General features: G+C 40.5%; 1 protein-coding gene across 6 annotated transcripts in view; it reads left to right on the forward strand.

Annotated features, from left to right (window-relative positions):
* Window positions 1–17,245, forward strand: part of ATP9B (ATPase phospholipid transporting 9B (putative)) — a 267,517-nt gene that overhangs the window by 49,757 nt on the left and 200,515 nt on the right. For 5 of the 6 annotated variants that reach the window (XM_053571330.1, XM_053571333.1, XM_053571334.1 and 2 more), the window contains exons 5-6: window positions 933–1,041; window positions 10,447–10,505. In XM_053571330.1, coding sequence (XP_053427305.1) covers window positions 933–1,041; window positions 10,447–10,505 — 168 coding nt within the window. Of the gene's footprint in view, window positions 1–932; window positions 1,042–10,446; window positions 10,506–17,245 lie in introns of those variants that run through there. The other variant, XM_053571336.1, reaches the window with a different exon arrangement.

Here is a 17,245-nt window from a genome sequence, read left to right on the forward strand (position 1 = left end):
GCACAGCCGTGAGCTAGAGGAACACACATCTGAGTTGTGCTATTTGCAGGACTTTTAAAATAGGGTGTTTGAAAAAAATACCATTTCAGTAATTATAAGAAACATGTTCTACAACTTAATATAACCTATTGATTATACAGAATAAAAAAGCTGTAATAAAAAGATTATTGAACTTCCAGTAGAAGCTTATCCAGTGTTGTGTTATTTACAGTGTAGACTGAAGCAAGGTCATCAGTTAACAAACTTGTTGAAGAGGTTTATTTATTTAATCATGGGAGAGTGACTAGAAGAATATTCCTGCAAGGAGTCAAAAAATACCTGTGCAGCGGGACACTGCCGCGTGGGAGTGGTGGGGCAGATGTCACAGTGTTACGAGGATATACAGATTTTACTTAACTTTTACTTAAAAAGTGAGGTGGAGCCTGCTGTAAGTGTGCTCTTCCCAGCAATTTGTAGCACTGCATCGTGTGGGGAGATTGGCTGGTCTGAGCGTCATCTGGGGTTATTCTGTGCTCCTGCGTGCTGTTAGCCCATCACAGAGATTCAAGTGCAGAAATTAAGTGTGAGATCTTTCTGTCACTTATTGTTAATTTGATATTTGAATGCCTAAGTGTTTTAAACATAATTCATGGGTTTGTTGAAGATTGTTAGTTTTGGGGGCTGGGGGTTACTGAGTATGTTCTCATATTTAGCTTGACGTACACCTTATGACGTGAATTTAGAAATTTTTTCTTGGGTATACTAAGAGTTATAAATCTTTCACATTGAATTATGTTCCTTTTGTAATGTTTCATTGTTACTTTTTATTTTTGTTTTCATTTTATGTTTTAGAGAGTAATATAAATGGATTAAAGTAAAATTGAATAGTAAAATTTTTTTCTTACATCTTTGTTAAAATTTAGTTTTCTAAAATTCCTTAATTTTTTTTATAGGGATTTGTCTTGGCTGTTATTATCATTCGGGAAGCAATTGATGAGTTTCGGCGTTTTCAACGAGACAAGGAGGTAAACTCGCAGCTGTACAGCAAGCTCACAGTGAGAGGTTAGCGAGACGCTCTTACCTCTTCATCCCATTTACTGGATGTGATCATCACTTCAGAGTTAATATTGCTAATGAAAGAAAACATGTCTTAATTCTGTTACTGAGAATGGTATTGTGTGATTGTATACTGTATCTATTTAATTTTCTTATATATTGCATAGAATTTCAGGGTAGATTTTTTATTTTATTTACATCCTAGGTATGAATATGACATACGTATATACATTTATGTTCATGTTTTTATATCCAGAGGTACACACAAACACTCAACGCTCTGTCCTATAATTGCCCTATCACAGTACTGAGACTGTGAAACCCAGACAGCACATGTACATTTTCTGTGAAACATTGTATCATGTCTGAAATAACACAAGATAGGCTTCTGCACCAGGGCACAGCCGCACGTAGTGGGAGGCCTTTGAGCACAGCAGTGAGGCTGGGGCCTGGTGTGGTGACTGAGGGGTGCGCAGCTCCTGGCCTCATTTCGGGGCTTGAACCCGCTAATTTTGGCTTAATTTTTGTTATTAAAGAGCTTGTTCGCGTGACTTTTTAATCCACACTAGGGAAAAGAAGCAATGTATTAGGAGGGGGAGAAACTATTAAGAAGTAGGCAGGTGGTGATAAAAGTGACTGAGACTTTGGCTGTGAGGGAGACACTGGAAAACCCAGTGGATCTTGCTGACAATTGCAGTCTGTTTGAAGGTGAAGTTTGGAGTGGTGTTTGTATTTTCTCTGTGTAAGTAGACATATAAAATGAATTATTTACTTGAAATAATCCTTTCAAAAATTATTTTTAACAGCTTACTGGGCTGTATTTTATATAACAATAAAATTCACCCTCTTAAAGTATATAATTCGGTATTTTTTTGTATATTCATACAATTGTTCATCCATCCCCATCACATACATTTAAAACACTTTTAATATCGCATCCAAGAAGACGTCTGATTCTTGCCCTTGGCTTCTGCGCCCGGCCCCAGGCAGCCACCTGTCTGCTCTCTCTTTTGCGGTCTGCCTGCTCTGGGCATTTCATTATGTGCAGCAGGTAGGCTTCTGTCACCAGCTTCTCTCTCTTGGCCTGTTCTCAGAGTTCACCCTATAGTAGCATTTATTACTACTTGATTTCTTTTTTGCTGCCAAATCATATTCCACTGAATGGGATACCACATTTTTTTATCCAGTCATGGACATTTGGGTTGTCTGTGCTTTGTGACTGTAGTGAATAATGCTGCTTTGAACATTAGTGTTGTGTGTGAACATTGTTTCTGTTCCTCTTGGATGTGTGCCTAGGAGTGAAATTGCTGCACACTATGGTAACTCTATTCTGAGGATTGCTAACCTGTCCTCACCGATGGCCACACTGTTTCACGTTCCTACCAGCAGTGTCCGGGGGTCCCAGTTTCTCCTGTCCTCACTCACACTTGTGTACTTGTTATTGTCTGCCCTTTCTTTCCTTCCTCTTCTCCCTTCCTCCCCTCCTCCCCTCTCCTCTCTCTCTCTCCTCTTTTCAGAGACGGGTCTCTGTGTTGTCTAGGGTGGAGTGCAATAGCACAGTCATAGCTTGCTGTGACTCTTAATTCCTGGGCTCAAGTGATCCTCTATCCTCAGCCTCCCAAGAAGCTGAAACTGAAGGTGTGCACCACCACACCTTGCTAATTTTTAAATTTTTTATAGAGATGGTCATTTTTTGCTGTATTGCCCAGGCTGGGCCCAGAATCCTGGCCGCTAGTCAGCCTCTATCTCGGGCTCCCAAAGTCCTGGGATTATAGATGTGAGTTACCCTGCCAGGCCCTGTCTGCCCTTTGGATTTTAGCCAGTATTTTTTTATTGTAATGGGTGTGAAGTAGCATCTCATGATGGTTTGGGGTTGCATTTTCCTGCTGATTAATGATGCTGAGAGTCTTTTTATATGCATGTTAACCATTTGCATATCTTCTCTGGGACGTTTGCATAGGTCTTTGCCCACTTTTTAACTGGGTTATTTGTCTTTTAGTTGTTGAATTGTAAGAGTTCTCTAGAAAGCCTGCATTCAAGCCCTTTGTCAGATGCATCCTGTGGGCTGATTTCACTGTCCTGACAATGCCCTCTGATGTGTCACATTCTAAGTTTTATCTGTTTTTCTTTCGTTTCTTGTGCTTTTGTTGTTGTATCCAGGAAACAATCTCCTAGCCCAAGTTTATAAGCATTTACTGTGGTTTCTTACAGAATAGTTTTAACTCTTAACACAGGGTAGGTGTAAGTTTGTGTCCAAGTCACTATGTTAAACTACTTTAGGTTGCGCACAAACTTCACGTCCACCCTGTACGTAGGTCTTTGATTCATTTTCCCTTAATATTCTGTGTGTGATGTGAGATTTGGGTCCACATTCTTTTGCATGAATATCAGGTTGTCTTGGTACCATTCGATGAAAATGCTTTTTTCCACTGAATTGAAAAATTAATTTTTAAAAAGTTTTGATGCTTAAAAATGGTGACATGGTGGAGTTATAGCAAAGAAGGTTAGCTTTAGTTTTGGGGCAGAGAACCCCCAAACGGCCAGGTAAATTAGGTGTAACTTTGTAGTGTTTTTTAAGAATGTAGTATAGATTGCAGCTTATTTTAAATTGTATTTTAACTGTGGCACTTGGGCTGAGCAGAGGTTTGCTCCTGGTGTATTGATTGTATTATTCAGAGACAGACAGGGTGGTCCTGGCATGAGACACACAGTAGGCAGCACCTCCTGCTGCTGCTTCCATGAAACCCGGAAACAACACCAGGCAGAAGCTGTCAGCCCTGACTGCTTCCGAGCTCTGGGAGCAGTCAGAGATGTCCAGCACCAGAGGAGCTGCTGAATTGTTTGCCTGATGTGCAGCTCACTCAGTGAGTGGAGGAGCAGTAGCGGCCTTTCCAAATGTCCAGAAGGACACTGGGCAGCTGCAGGAGCCTGTGGCAAAGGTAGACAGTCAGGATGACAGCAGCATGTCGAGTTCCAGGCAGAAGAGGTGGGGAGAGACCTTCTTTGGGAATTTGGGCGTTCAAAGTGCCTGTGTACTGGGGAGTTTTGAAAGCCATGTGCAAGTTGAGAACTGGACGAATGCTTAGAAGAGACTGGAGAAGGTCCTGTGGCCGTGGCTGATCACCAGGCTCAGAGCAAAAAGGGAGGGGAGGCTGAGGCCGAGCTGCCCATGGTCTGGTTTGTCCTGTAGGTCACTGCAGCAGAGCGCAGGCCCCAAGATTAGAGCCACTGGCAGAGGCCTCCGAGACCACTCACAGAAGGAATGCACACTCCACACAAAGTTCAGAGAAGTCGCTCAACTGAGACGGACGTAGCTTACAGCATCAACAAACCAACCCAGAAGAGGGCGAAACACCTGCTTTCCAGAATTACCTGGTAATAATGTCCAGTTTTCCACAAAATATATAAAGCATAGAAAGAAACAGAGTTTGGCCCATTCTGAGAAGAAATTGATAGAAACTGTTTGTGAGGAAGCCCAGACGTCGAACTTACTAGACAAGGAATTTAAATCAGTTCTCTTAAGTGTGCCCAAGGAGCTGAAGAGAAGTTTGGGGAAATTGCTAAGAGGTATCAGGAGATGTATGAACAAGTAGAGAGTTTCAGGAAAGGCATAGAATTTATATAAAGGAAGCAAATTCTGGAGTTGGAAATATAACAAATGAATAGATAAACTCACTAGAAGGTTTTAAAAGCAGATTTAGTGAACTTAACATGAGGTCAATTGAAATTATCCAGAAGGAGAAGGAATGAAAACTTAATAACATCAAGTGTACCAAATACACATGATGGTAATCCTGGCAGAAGAGAAGGGAGAAGGGGCAGAGAGAAGATTTGAAGGAATAATGGCCCCAAACTTCCCAAGTTTGATAAGACATGAATCTATACATTCACTAAGTTCAGTGAACTCCAAGAAGCATCAACAGAGAACGAGCCATGCTGAGACATACGACTGAACATCCACACTCAGAGGCCATGAGGTTGCCCTGAGGGCAGCAAGGGAGAAGCTACTGGCCACATACAAGGGATGGGTCCTCCGTGGGGTTTCCTCAGAAGCCATCAAGGGCGAAGAGAGCAGGAACATTTTAAAACTGGTGGGAGAAAAATCTGTCAACTGGTAATTCTAAATTCTAAATTTAGGTGCACTCTAAAGGGCTTTGTTATCAGGAAAACAAACAGATGAATAGAATGGGAGGAGAGATTTGTAAGTTGTATGTCTAATAATGGTCCATATCCTGAATATGTAAAGGACTTCCACAATTCAATAACAAAAACGATAACCCAGTTTAAAAATAGGCAGAATAGACATTTTTCCAAAGAAAATGTACAGATGGCCAACAAGCATGTGGAACAGTGCTCAGTCGGCATCATTAGTCCGGAAGGAAATACAGATCAAGACCAGGGAAGATCCTGCTGTACACCATCAGTGCCTGTCATTTAAAAAGACGTGCAGTAACAGGTGCCAGGGTCTGGCGAAAATGGAATCCCTGTGCATTGCTTATGGGAATGTAAAATGGAGCAGCAGACATGGAAAACATTTTTATAATGTTTCAAATAATTAAACTTAGAATTTAAAGCAGGGACCCAAGCAAATGTTTACCCATGTTTGTTACAGCCCTATTTACAATAGCTGAAAGCTGATGACAGTGAGATGCTCCTCAGCAGATGGACAGATCACCAGGCGAGTGGGTGGCAAGGTCCTGCAATGGGGGTCACCCAGCGTCCAGTCATTAGGGTTGACGCACTAACATGCTGAGCCTGAGAGGTGTCATGCTGAGTGCAGGAAGCCAGATGCAAAGGTCACACAGGCTGTGATCTTATAGTGTGAAATGCCTGGAACAGGTGGGCTGGGTGGCAGATGGGTGGTGGCTGCTGCCTGGTGGGAGAAGAGGCCAGGGAGATCCCACTTGTCAGGTAGAGGCTGCCAATGACGCTTTGGAACTGGCAGAGCTGGTTGCACAGGATTGTGAATATAGTAAATGCCACTGAATTGCTCACTTTAAAATGACTAATTTTGTGTTTTGCTGGTTTCACCTAAAAATGGAATAGAATATAGACATACTTCTATTTTGTCTTTGAATTTCTGTGGGATTTGACTCAAAGTACTTGAAAAATAAAATGCAGTCAGTTTATTTTAACTGCAAATGGAAATTTATCCTTTGAAAAAATCAGCCATTGGGCAGCGCCTATGGCTCAGTGAGTAGGGCACTGGCCCCATATACCGAGGGTGGCAGGTTCAGACCTGGCCCCGGCCAAACCGCAACAACAACAAAAATATAGCCAGGTGTTGTGGCGGGCACCTGTAGTCCCAGCTACTCGGGAGGCTGAGGCAAGAGAATCGCCTAAGCCCAAGAGTTGGAGGTTGCTGTGAGCTGTGATGTCACCGCACTCTACCGAGGACAACCAAGTGAGACTCTGTCTCAAAAAAAAAAAAAAAATCAGCCATCATTGCTGATGATATTTTACCTGTATGTGATGGTCATTGTAGCCACTGTGACCTCTTGTGTGTCAGGTGAGTTCAGGTACTCACTGTCAGAGCTGTGGCCATCCAGGGCAGTGTTGGCATTGTCTCCAAGCTGCGGGCTAGAAAACCAGCATATGCTGACTCGCTTGCCCCCAGTCATGTAGTTCTGGGAAAAGCTAATGCTTGGGCCCAGATTTTTCTGACTCCAATCTGGCGCGTTCCCAGCTGTGGCCCTGGTTCTTCATGGTGTGTTCGAGCCACTAGGTGATTGTCATCAGGTGTTTACAAAGCACCTGCTGTGCGTGAGCACTGTGATAGTCTCATGAAGTTGAAACTTGACTTGGTTCTGAACTCTGCTTTTTATTTATTTATTTCAATTTGCATTTATTTATTTTTGTTTGAGACAGGGTCTTATTCTGTGATCCAGACTGGAGTGCAGTGGTATACTCCTGACGCACTGTAACCTCAGACTCCTGGGCACACCCAGCTAGTGAGGTTTGCATCTTAGGAGATCATGGTAGTGTTCCAGAGAGATAGGATAAATTCAGAGCTTTCTTGTTTGTTTTTGTTTTATTTAGCCACCAAATCTCAGCAGGGCTGACTTGTGTCAAGGACCATTAGTATATATTTCAGATGCCACTCTAAAGGTGACCTGGTAGTCCCTATTGAGGGATGAAACGTGAATTTATTGTGTGTTGATTGCTCTATACAGATCATGATGATGTTTTTCAAATAGCTGTTTCTTGGACTAGTTCTGGCATTTTGTTTAACACATTTTCATGTATTCAGACACGAGTGAGACAAAGTCTATTGTTTTTGAACCTTATTTAACTTGTGTGAGATATTTTTTATGTTCCATCTGATTTGCTGAAAAGAAATGTTACCCATATAAGGTCCAAAAGGAGACGGTCTTAATTCCTGTGTACTTTAGCATCTTTGAGTCATATTTATCTATACCTTGCATTATATACTTTATACCTTGTTAAAATTCTTCTTCTTTTTGAAACAGGGTTTCACTCTCATCCACACTAGAGCACCGTGGTATTATCATGGTTCACTGCAGCTCATAATCCTGGGCGCACGTGATACTCCTGCCTCAGACTACTGAGTAGCTGGAACTATAGGTGCCCTCAATGACAGTGTAATCTTTCTATTTTTTGTAGAGATGGGCTCTTGTTCTTGCTCACATTGGTCTTGAACTCCTGACCTCAAGCAGTCCTCTTGCCTTGGCCTCCCAGAGTGCTAGGATTACAGATGTGTGCCGTTGCACCCTGTTGCCTTTGTTTTTGTTTTTGAAGAGAGCAGGGTCTTGCTGTGTCTCCCAGGCTGGAGTGCAGTGTTGTGGTTATATCTCACTGCAGCCTTAAACTCCAGGGCTCAAGTGATTCTCCTACTTCAGCCTTCTAAGTAGCTGGAGTACAAGTTTGTGCCACCTGCCTGTTTATTTTTATTTTTTTGGTGGAGACAGGTCTTAAATTCCCAGCCTAACATGATTCTATAACTGTGGACTCCAAAGTGCTGGGATGATAGGTGTGAGCCATTGCACCCCACCACCTTGTTAATTCTGACCTTTTAATTTATTTTTATTTTAAAAATGTTCCAAAGTCCATCCCTAATTCCTTTTTTTTTTCTTCCGAGTTAATGTGAGAGTACAAACCACCAGGTCACAATATTTGAATTTGTTAGGTAGAGTCCCTCTTGTAATTGTGTCTTGGCATCCAAAAGGTGTGCCATACACCCTACATAGTGCCCATTAAGAGCATGTACCCCAGATTCCCCCCTGTACCCCTCCCTCATTCGCCATCCTCCCAACTTGAATTGACTTTTTTCTCTTATGTGGGCATGTATTAGATCATCTATTGGCTTCATATTAGTATTGAGTACATTGAATACTTGTTTTTTCATTCTTGTTATACTTTACTAAGAATGTGTTTCAGCTCCATCTTGGTTAATGCAAAAGATACAAAATCTCCATCTGTTTATGGCTGAATAGTATTCCATGGTGTACATATAGCACAGTTAATCCATTCCTGAGTGATGGATGTTTAGGTTGTTTCCACATCTTAGCAATTATTGGTCTGTGATAAGCTGTGTAGTGAATGTCTTTATGATAAATGATTTTTTTTCTTCTGGGTAGGTGCCTAGTAGTGGGATTATGGGATCAAATGGAACGTCTAGTTTGAGTTCTTTGAGGATTCTCCATACTTCTTTCCAAAGAGGCTGTATTAGTTTGCAGTCCCACCAACAGTGTAAAATTGTTCCCATCTCTTCATATCCACGCCACCGTCTGCAGCTTTGGCACTTTGTGATGTGGGCTAATCTTCCTGGGGTTAGATAATATCTCAGAGTGCATTTCTCTGATGGGATGATGAGCATTTTTTTCATGTTTGTTAGCCATTCGTCTGTCATCCTCAGAGAAGGTTCTATTCATGACTCTTGCCTAGTGATGGATGGGATTGTTTGTTCTTTCTTTTGTTGATTAATTTGAGTTCTCTATATGTTCTAGTTATCAAGCCTTTATCAGATTCATAACATGCAAATATCTTTTCCTATTTTGAAGGTTGTCTGTTTGCTTTGATTGTTGTGTCCTTAGCTGTACAGAAGCTTTTCAGTTTAATTAAGTCTCATTTGTTTTCTTTTTTTGTTGTGGTTGCAATTGCCACAGAAGTCTTCTTCGTAAAATCTTTCCGCGCTCCAACATCATCAAGTGTTTTTCGCACACTTTCTTCTAGGATTTTTATCCTTTTCTGCCTTAGATTTAAATATTTTATCCATCTTGAATCAATTTTTGTAAGTGGTGAAAGCTGTGGGTGCAGTTTCAGTCTTTTACATGTAGTTATCAAGTTCTCCCAGCACCATTTATTGAATGAGGGTTCTTTTCCCCAGTGTATGCTTTTGTTTGGTTTATCAAGAATCAGATGGCAATAAGAGACTGGTTTTATCTCGTGGTTTTCTATTTGATTCCAAATGTCTATGTCTCTGTTTTTTTTGCCCTTACCATTGTGTTTTATAATATATCCTGAAGTCTGGTAGAGTGATACCTCCAGTTTTGTTTTTATCACTAAAAATTGCCTTGGCTGTATGGGTGTTTTTATGGTTACATACGAAATGAAGGACTATTTTTCTGGTTCTTCAAAGAACGATGTTGATATTTTAATAGGGATTGCTTTGAATCTGTAGATTGATTTGGGTAGCATACACATTTTAACAATGTTGATTCTTCCCAGCCTAGAGCATGGTATATCTTTTCATTTGTTAATGTACTCAGCTATTTCTTTTCTTAGGTTTTCATAATTCGCTTTATAGAGAATCTACCTCTTTTGTTAGTTATATTACTAGGTATTTGATTTTCTTTGAAGATACTATGAAGGGAATTATGTTATCTTTGATACAAAGGCTACTGATTTGTGGACATTGACTTTCTACCCTGAGACGTTACTGTATTTTTTGATCACTTCCAGGAGTCTTGTGCTTGAGTCTGTGGGGTTCTCCTAAGATCATATTGTCAGCAAAGAGTGAGAGTTTGACCTCCTCTGCCACCGTTTGAATGCCTTTTATATCCTTCTCTTGCCTGAATCCATTGGCTAGAACTTCTACCACTATGTTGAATAGTAATGGTGATCTTTGTCTGGATCCAGTTCTCAGTGAAGAAGCTTTCAGTTTTACTCCATTCAGTATGTTATTAGCTGTGGGTTTGTCGTAGATGGCTTTTTTGTCTTTTTACTGGGGAGCAGTTATTTATTTGTGCTTGGATGTTTACTAAGAGAAGTTAATTATCAGTGACTGTCGAGCTGGAATTTATTCTGAAAGTGTAAGTATAGAGAAATTTATGAAGTATTTTTTTCCATTAAAGTTATTTCTGAAGTAATTATTTTTTAATTGAAAGTTAAACTCTTGTTATGCTATTGTTTCCTCGAGTTGATTATACTTCTTCTTCTTTTTTTTTTAAGGTCAAGTGCAAGTTAAGAGTTCAGACATACAAGTTGGAGACCTCATCATAGTGGAAAAGGTTGATGTATTTTTAATATATTTAAAACCTATATATAACAATTATTGACATTTAGCCTGATGGCAAGTATATCTTTTGAATTTGAAGGAAATTGTTTGAGACATATATTTTAAATCCTAATAGCCTTGTGTAAGATTTGATGTATGTGGAGAAAAATCTAGGTTTTTGGATAGGCTGTCTGTTTTGCTTTATTTCAAGGTGCACAAGTAAAGTCATATTTTGTCTAAAATAAGGTACATAGTAGCTGCTTAATGATGTATTGTCAGGGTTTTCTCATATGGTCACAGAGCTGCGTCGGAGCCTGTCTGTGGCACGGTGCTTCAGTGGTCAGGATTTCCTTGTACAGATATAGCTGCCCCCAGTACTGGCCACAGGGGCTGGTTCAAGGGCCCTGAGGATGTCTGACCCAGAGTTGCTCAAGTCCCTTGTATAGGATTGTATAGGACATGCATACACACTCTCCTGTGTAATTCATCTCTAGATTACTTAGAATACCAAATACAACTTAAATGCTATGTAAATAGTTGTTATACTGTATTTTTTAATTTATAGTTTTGACTGTTACATCGTTATTTTTATTTTTTCAAATATTTTTCAATCTGTGGTTGGTTGAATCCCCATGAATGTGGAGCCCAGGGATCCTGAAGGCTGGATGTGGTTATATTACACATATAGTATTGGTAATATATTATGTTCATTTTTGGATGTAATTCTTAAGGTTTAAAAATTTAAAGAGGGAAAAGTAAATAGCAATAAAAGAGCATTAGAAAAGAAATTTAGGTAAAGTGTAGGAAGAATCTGTGACAAAAACAGCAGAGGCCAGGCTTAGACATTGTCAGGGCTGCCCAGGGTCTGCAGTGTAACTGAGGGGCAGCACCTTGTCCCCATGCCATGTCACAGGGCATGTCCCTGGTGCGTGTGCATGTCAGTGCCCTCTCTTTAGGATAATACAGCTGTCTGGGGAGGGTGTGGCTGGGTCTTCTGGCTCTAAGTCCCTGTGAGGCTGCTGGCGTCTCCAGGCTCCAGGACGGCTGATGCAAGCTCCCTCGGGGTCCTGGGCAGGGCTGAGCCATGTGAGTGCCCTGCGCCCAAATTAAAGTACATATCCTGAAAAGTTAATGATTTGGTAAGAATGAGAAGAATTTAAAACTATTTTCACTAAATTAACCTGAAGGAGATGTCCCACACTGAGGGGTGGTGCTGTCCCTCAGCCACTTCACTTTTCTGCATTGCCAGTTTAATATTCATTTTCGTACAAAATTTTCCCATGCATTTACTCGCCTAAAGCTGAATATTCAGAAATTAGAAACAATTTCCAGTAACTGCTGTGAAATAATAAATGTTTAGTACAGGTTGAGCATCCTAAATGTTAAAATCCAAAATCAGAAATGCTCTAAAATTTGAGATTCTTTGAGTACTGACAAAATTCTCGAAGGAAGTGCTAATTGGAGCATTTCAGATTTGGGATTTTCAAATTTGGGATCAACTGGTAATTACAGTGCAAATATTCCAAAGTCTGAAGTACCTAATGTGAACACTCTGGTTCTGAGCATTTTGGGTAAAGGATGCCCAACCTGTAGGAGGTCTGTGATGGCTGTTATACCTGTTCTGTGGTTTGTGGTGATAAAAAGTTTTGTCTTGCCACTTGATAAAATCCTCATGAAAAAGTAGCAAAGATTTGGTAGCAGGCTAGGCACAGTGGCTCAGGCCTGTAATGTCAGCACTCTGGGAGGCTCAGGAGGTTGAGACCAGCTTGACTAAAAATAGGAAAACTATTCCGGCATTTTGGTGGGCACCTGTCATCCCACCTACTTGGGAGGCTGAGGCAGGAGGATCACTTGAGCCAAAAATTTGAGGTTGCTATGAGCTTTGATACCACAGTTCTCCACCAGGGTAATAAAGTGAGACCAGTCTCAAAAAAAGAAAAAAAAAGAGAGAGATTTGGTAGCATATGCTTTGTCCTTTTATTTAAGAATTCTGGCAACAGATAGCACTAATCAGAAAAGTTTTTCTCTTTTATTTGATCATATTTCTATTTAGAAATTAATACTTAGATTTTCTATCTAGACTTTATATCACGGGATGGTTCTTCTAATTCTGTTAATATAAAATTAAAATTAGTGTATCAGTGTTCATTTTATGGATATTTAATAGAAAAGTGCCAATCACCTATGGACCAGTGCTTCGGATGTCAGTAGTTGTAAAATATGAGGAGAACAGTGGCTTGGGAGGGTGAAGGGGAGCCGTGGGCTGATGGTGAATGGATAGGCGCTTCACTCCCCTCTCCAGCTTCACAGTCAACCCAAGAGAAGCATCTTGTTGGCTGAGATTTGGAAATCAGTAGGTCAGAGTTGCCACATGCAGCAGGGGCTGCCTGATGCGCATCTAGGGCACTCTCCAAGACGGACCCCAGACGTGCTGTGAGGCACACGGCAGCAGACGGAAGAACGGGAGCCATGCAGAGTGTCCTCTCCCCTAATGATTCAGTCAGAAGTCAGTACCAGAAGAGCAGCAGGAAGACTCTAGGACACATGGAAAGTGAACAGCACGCCTTGAATTAATTTTAATTTATGCAACAAGTAGCATGTCTCTGGGGGACCAAAAATACTTGCAACTGAATGAAAGTGAAAGTACGAGGTTCTGAAGTTGGTGGTGTGTGAGAGGGCAGTGCTGCAAGGGATTCTGATTCTGTTAAACCCGTGTCTGCAGAGGAGCCAGCGGAGGTCTCAGGTCAGTTGTCTGAACTTCTACCTCCAGATATTAAGAGGAAAAGAGCAAAATTTAACCAAGACATGCAGAAAGAAGGATGTAATAAATGGCAGAAGACAAAGAAATTGAAAATAGGAAGATAGAAAAATCAATGAAAGCAAATGCTGGTTCATCTAAATAAATTAATAAAACTGATAACCCTCTAGCAAGGCTGATGAGAATAAAAATTGATATCACAAGTCACCAATATCAGTAATTAAATAGGAGATTTCTCTGTAGATTCTGTAGCTATCAAGAAGATAGTTAAAAAATACTACACACTTTATGGTCATAAATTCTCATGGGTAGATGAAACGAACCAGCTCTGAAACCATAAACTGCAAAAAGTCAGTTTTTTGAAATACACATGAATGGTACCATAATCAGGAAAGACACTGAATTAGTAATTTAAAATCTCTGAGAAGGAAATATCATGGTCCAGATATTTTCATTGGAGAATTCCTTGAAACCTTTAACAAGAACTTATTATCACTTTTACACAGGTGTTTCTAGAAAATTCTTGAGGCTGGACCACCACACAACTCATTTTATGAGGCCAGATTATCTTAATCCCAACACCAAAAAAAAGCAAGAAAACTACAGCCCAGTCTCATGAAAATCTACACAGAAGTCTTTTTAACATTTGCAAATTGATACCAGCAGTATATAAAGAGGGTTATACATGCACATCGTGACCAAGTGGAGGTTATTCCAGGAACAAAAGTCTGGTCCAGCACTTTAAAGTCAGGAGGTTGACCCTACTCTGTTAACAGAATGAAAAGTTGCCCAATCACAGCAGTTGTTACAGAGAAGAGCATTTGATTAAATCTTTTTTTTTTTTTAGGAGACAGAGTCTCACTTTATCGCCCTTGGTAGAGTGCTGTGGCATCACAGCTCACAGCAACCTCCAACTCCTGGGCTTAGGCTCTTCTCTTGCCTCAGCCTTCCAAGTAGCTGGGACTCCAGGTGCCCGCCACAATGCCCAGCTATTTTTTTGTTGCAGTTTGGCCAGTGCAGGGTTTGAACCTGCCACCCTCGGTATATGGGGCCAGTGCTCTACTCACAGAGTCAAAGGCACTGCCCATAACCATGTATTGTTAAAAAAGCATTTACGAAAACCTGTTATCTGACATCTCACTCAGTGGCGTGAGACAGAATGTTCTTCTGTGAGAACATCCTCAACTGGCCTTTCTAGTCTGTAAGGCAAGAAAAAGAAATTAAAGACGTACAGATTAGAAAAGAAGAAATGAAAATGTCTTGATTTGCTGATGACATGATTGTGTATGTAGAAAATCCCAAGAGATCTATAAACAGCTTCCTGTAATTAGGTTATCAAGGTGGCAAGTTCTGAAATCAACATGCATACACTAACCCCATTTCTGTATCGTGACTGGGAACATGTGGAAACGAGTTCCAGAGGTAGCACTCTCACAGTCATGCTACGAGAAGGAGGTCTTAGGTGTGCTGTGATCCACAGCCTGTCAGTGAAAGTCATCTAAGAAGAACCTGAGGAAGTAGACACTGTGGATTAGAACACTCCACATCCCACCATTTTCCAAAAATCTGTAGGTTTAATACAGTTCCTGTCAAAATTCCAGCAAAGTTTTTTATTTTAACAAAGACTTTTTTTTTTTTTTTTTGGTGAGAGAAGAGTCTCACTCTGCCCTGTTTAGAGTGCTGTAGTGTCAGCTTATAGCAACCTCAAGTTCTTGGGCTCAAGCAATCCTCTTGCCTCAGTTTCTTCTATTTTTAGTAAAGACAGGGTCTCGCTATTGCTCAGGCTGGTCCTGAACTCCTGAGCTCAAGCAGTCCACCCCCGCTTGTCCTCCCAGAGCATTATGATTACAGGTGTGAGCCCAGTGCCTTGCTGCCATAGGTAATCTTGTCGGATTTGGAAAAGTACAGGGTCGGGACTTGGTAAAATAAGGAATTTTCTTGATGTTAAGACATGTTATATAGCTACATTAATCAACATAGTGTGGAAAGAGGATAGAAACAAAGATTAATGAACAGAGAACCCAGAAATAGACAAAGGTGACAGAGAAATTAAAGAATGGGGCTTGGCTACCCATAGGTCAACAAGAGGGTCACACCCAACAAAAGACTGTAGTGCCGTAATCTCATTGAAATTAAAAAAAAAATGTGCTTTGTAGAAAACCTTGTGACTATGATGAAAGACAAGCCACAGGTTGGGTGAAAATATTTGCAAATCATGTATCTGAAAAATATTTGTATCTAGAATATGTAAAAACTCCAAACTAAAAAAAAATTCAAATTAGAAAATGGGTAAAAGACTTAAGAGACATTTTGCCAAAGGTCTACGGATAGAATTTAAGCATATGAGAAGACATTCCACACTGGTAGTCGTCAGGAAATGCAGTTCAGAGTGTCAGAGAGGCTGACCTGGATGAGTGGGGAAGGCAGCAGGTATCGGCAGCAGGGTGAAGAAGTGGGGCGTTCACGTGTTCCTTGTGGAAATACCGAGTGGTGCAGTTATTCTGAAAAATTGTTGGATGGTTTCTTAAAGATCTAAATATGCAACTGTCTTATGACTGGAAGTTGAAGTCCTGGACCTTCATCTCAGAGCAGTGTTAACTTACATTGCTAGAAAAACCTGCACAGAAATATTGGTGTCTCGTCATTCGTGACAGCCAACGTTCAGAAGTAGGCAGCTGTCCTGAGGGGGTGATGGTCACGCGGCCACTGCACACTGTACACAGTGTCACGTCGAAATGGCACAGGTCCAGCTCTCCTGTTGCTGTGTCTGGAGGGGAAGGAAAAATGAAAAAATTTGCCACTTAGCAAATAAGACGGAATAAGGGCATAAAGAACTATGAAAAACATTTATAATTGTATACAGAACTTAATAAATTTAGCAAAAGAACTGTTAAACTTGTACCATTGTTGAACCATAAGTATGTTTGTGGCATGACGTGTTAATATTGGTACAAAGACAGTGCTTCCAAAGTCATCACAGAGTCAGCATTGTCCCTCTCACAATTCCATCTGACTTCTTCATGGAAACTGACAAGCTGATTCTAAAATTCTAAATAAATAGAACATACTTTGCTCAGCAATTAGAATCTATAGTATTTTAGCAATGTCAAATGCCCATGAATTGATCCACATAAAACCCAACCAAAATCTCAGCGTTTAAAAAAATTTATTTTAGTGGGACTTGACAAAGTATTTCTCATGTACACCAGGCAGCACAAAAGCCAGCAGTGGCCCAGTGTGAGAATTAAATACACAACTTAAAAAACTAGGAGATGAAGCTAGAGTATTTAAGACAAGATGAAGTCACACCAAGACAGATGCTCTCATTGATGTGTTACTGCTGTTGGGTACAGGTCTTGTACATCTTATTAATTTTATTCTACTGTTATTAACAGGTTTTTTTCCTATTACTGACATAGATAACATCTTAAAATATCTTACAAAAATACTTGCTGTTATGAGGCGTGTGCACATTTACTCTCTGTATCATCGGTGTTTGTCTCACATTGGCTCACATCCTTGTACTTTACATTGGGAGGGGTCCACTAGCTGCTTTTTTGTTTGGTCCTTTTGTTTAACATGGTTATATAGCACTTTGATTCTTTGTTTATTTATTTTTTTTTTTTTTGTTAAATCATAGCTGTGTACATTAGTGCAATCAACGGGTATAGTGTGCTGGTTTCATACACAATCTGAAATATTCTCATCAAACTGTTCAGCGTAGCCTTCGTGGCATTTTCTTAGTTATTGCATGTAGACATTTGTATTCTGCCTTTAGTAAGTTTCGCCTGTACCCATTCTACCCATTATTCTCCCTCCTCCCTAACCTCCCCCCTTCCGCTTCCTTGGCCCTTTCCTCATAGTCTTGTGCTATAGTTGGGTTATAGCCTTCATGTGAAAGCTATAAATTAGCTTCATAGTAGGGCTGAGTACATTGGATACTTTTTCTTCCATTCCTGAGATACTTTGCTAAGAATATGTTCTAGCTCCATCCA

Source organism: Nycticebus coucang, chromosome 19, assembly GCF_027406575.1.
Source record: "Nycticebus coucang isolate mNycCou1 chromosome 19, mNycCou1.pri, whole genome shotgun sequence".
Classification (NCBI taxonomy): Eukaryota; Metazoa; Chordata; class Mammalia; order Primates; family Lorisidae; genus Nycticebus; species Nycticebus coucang.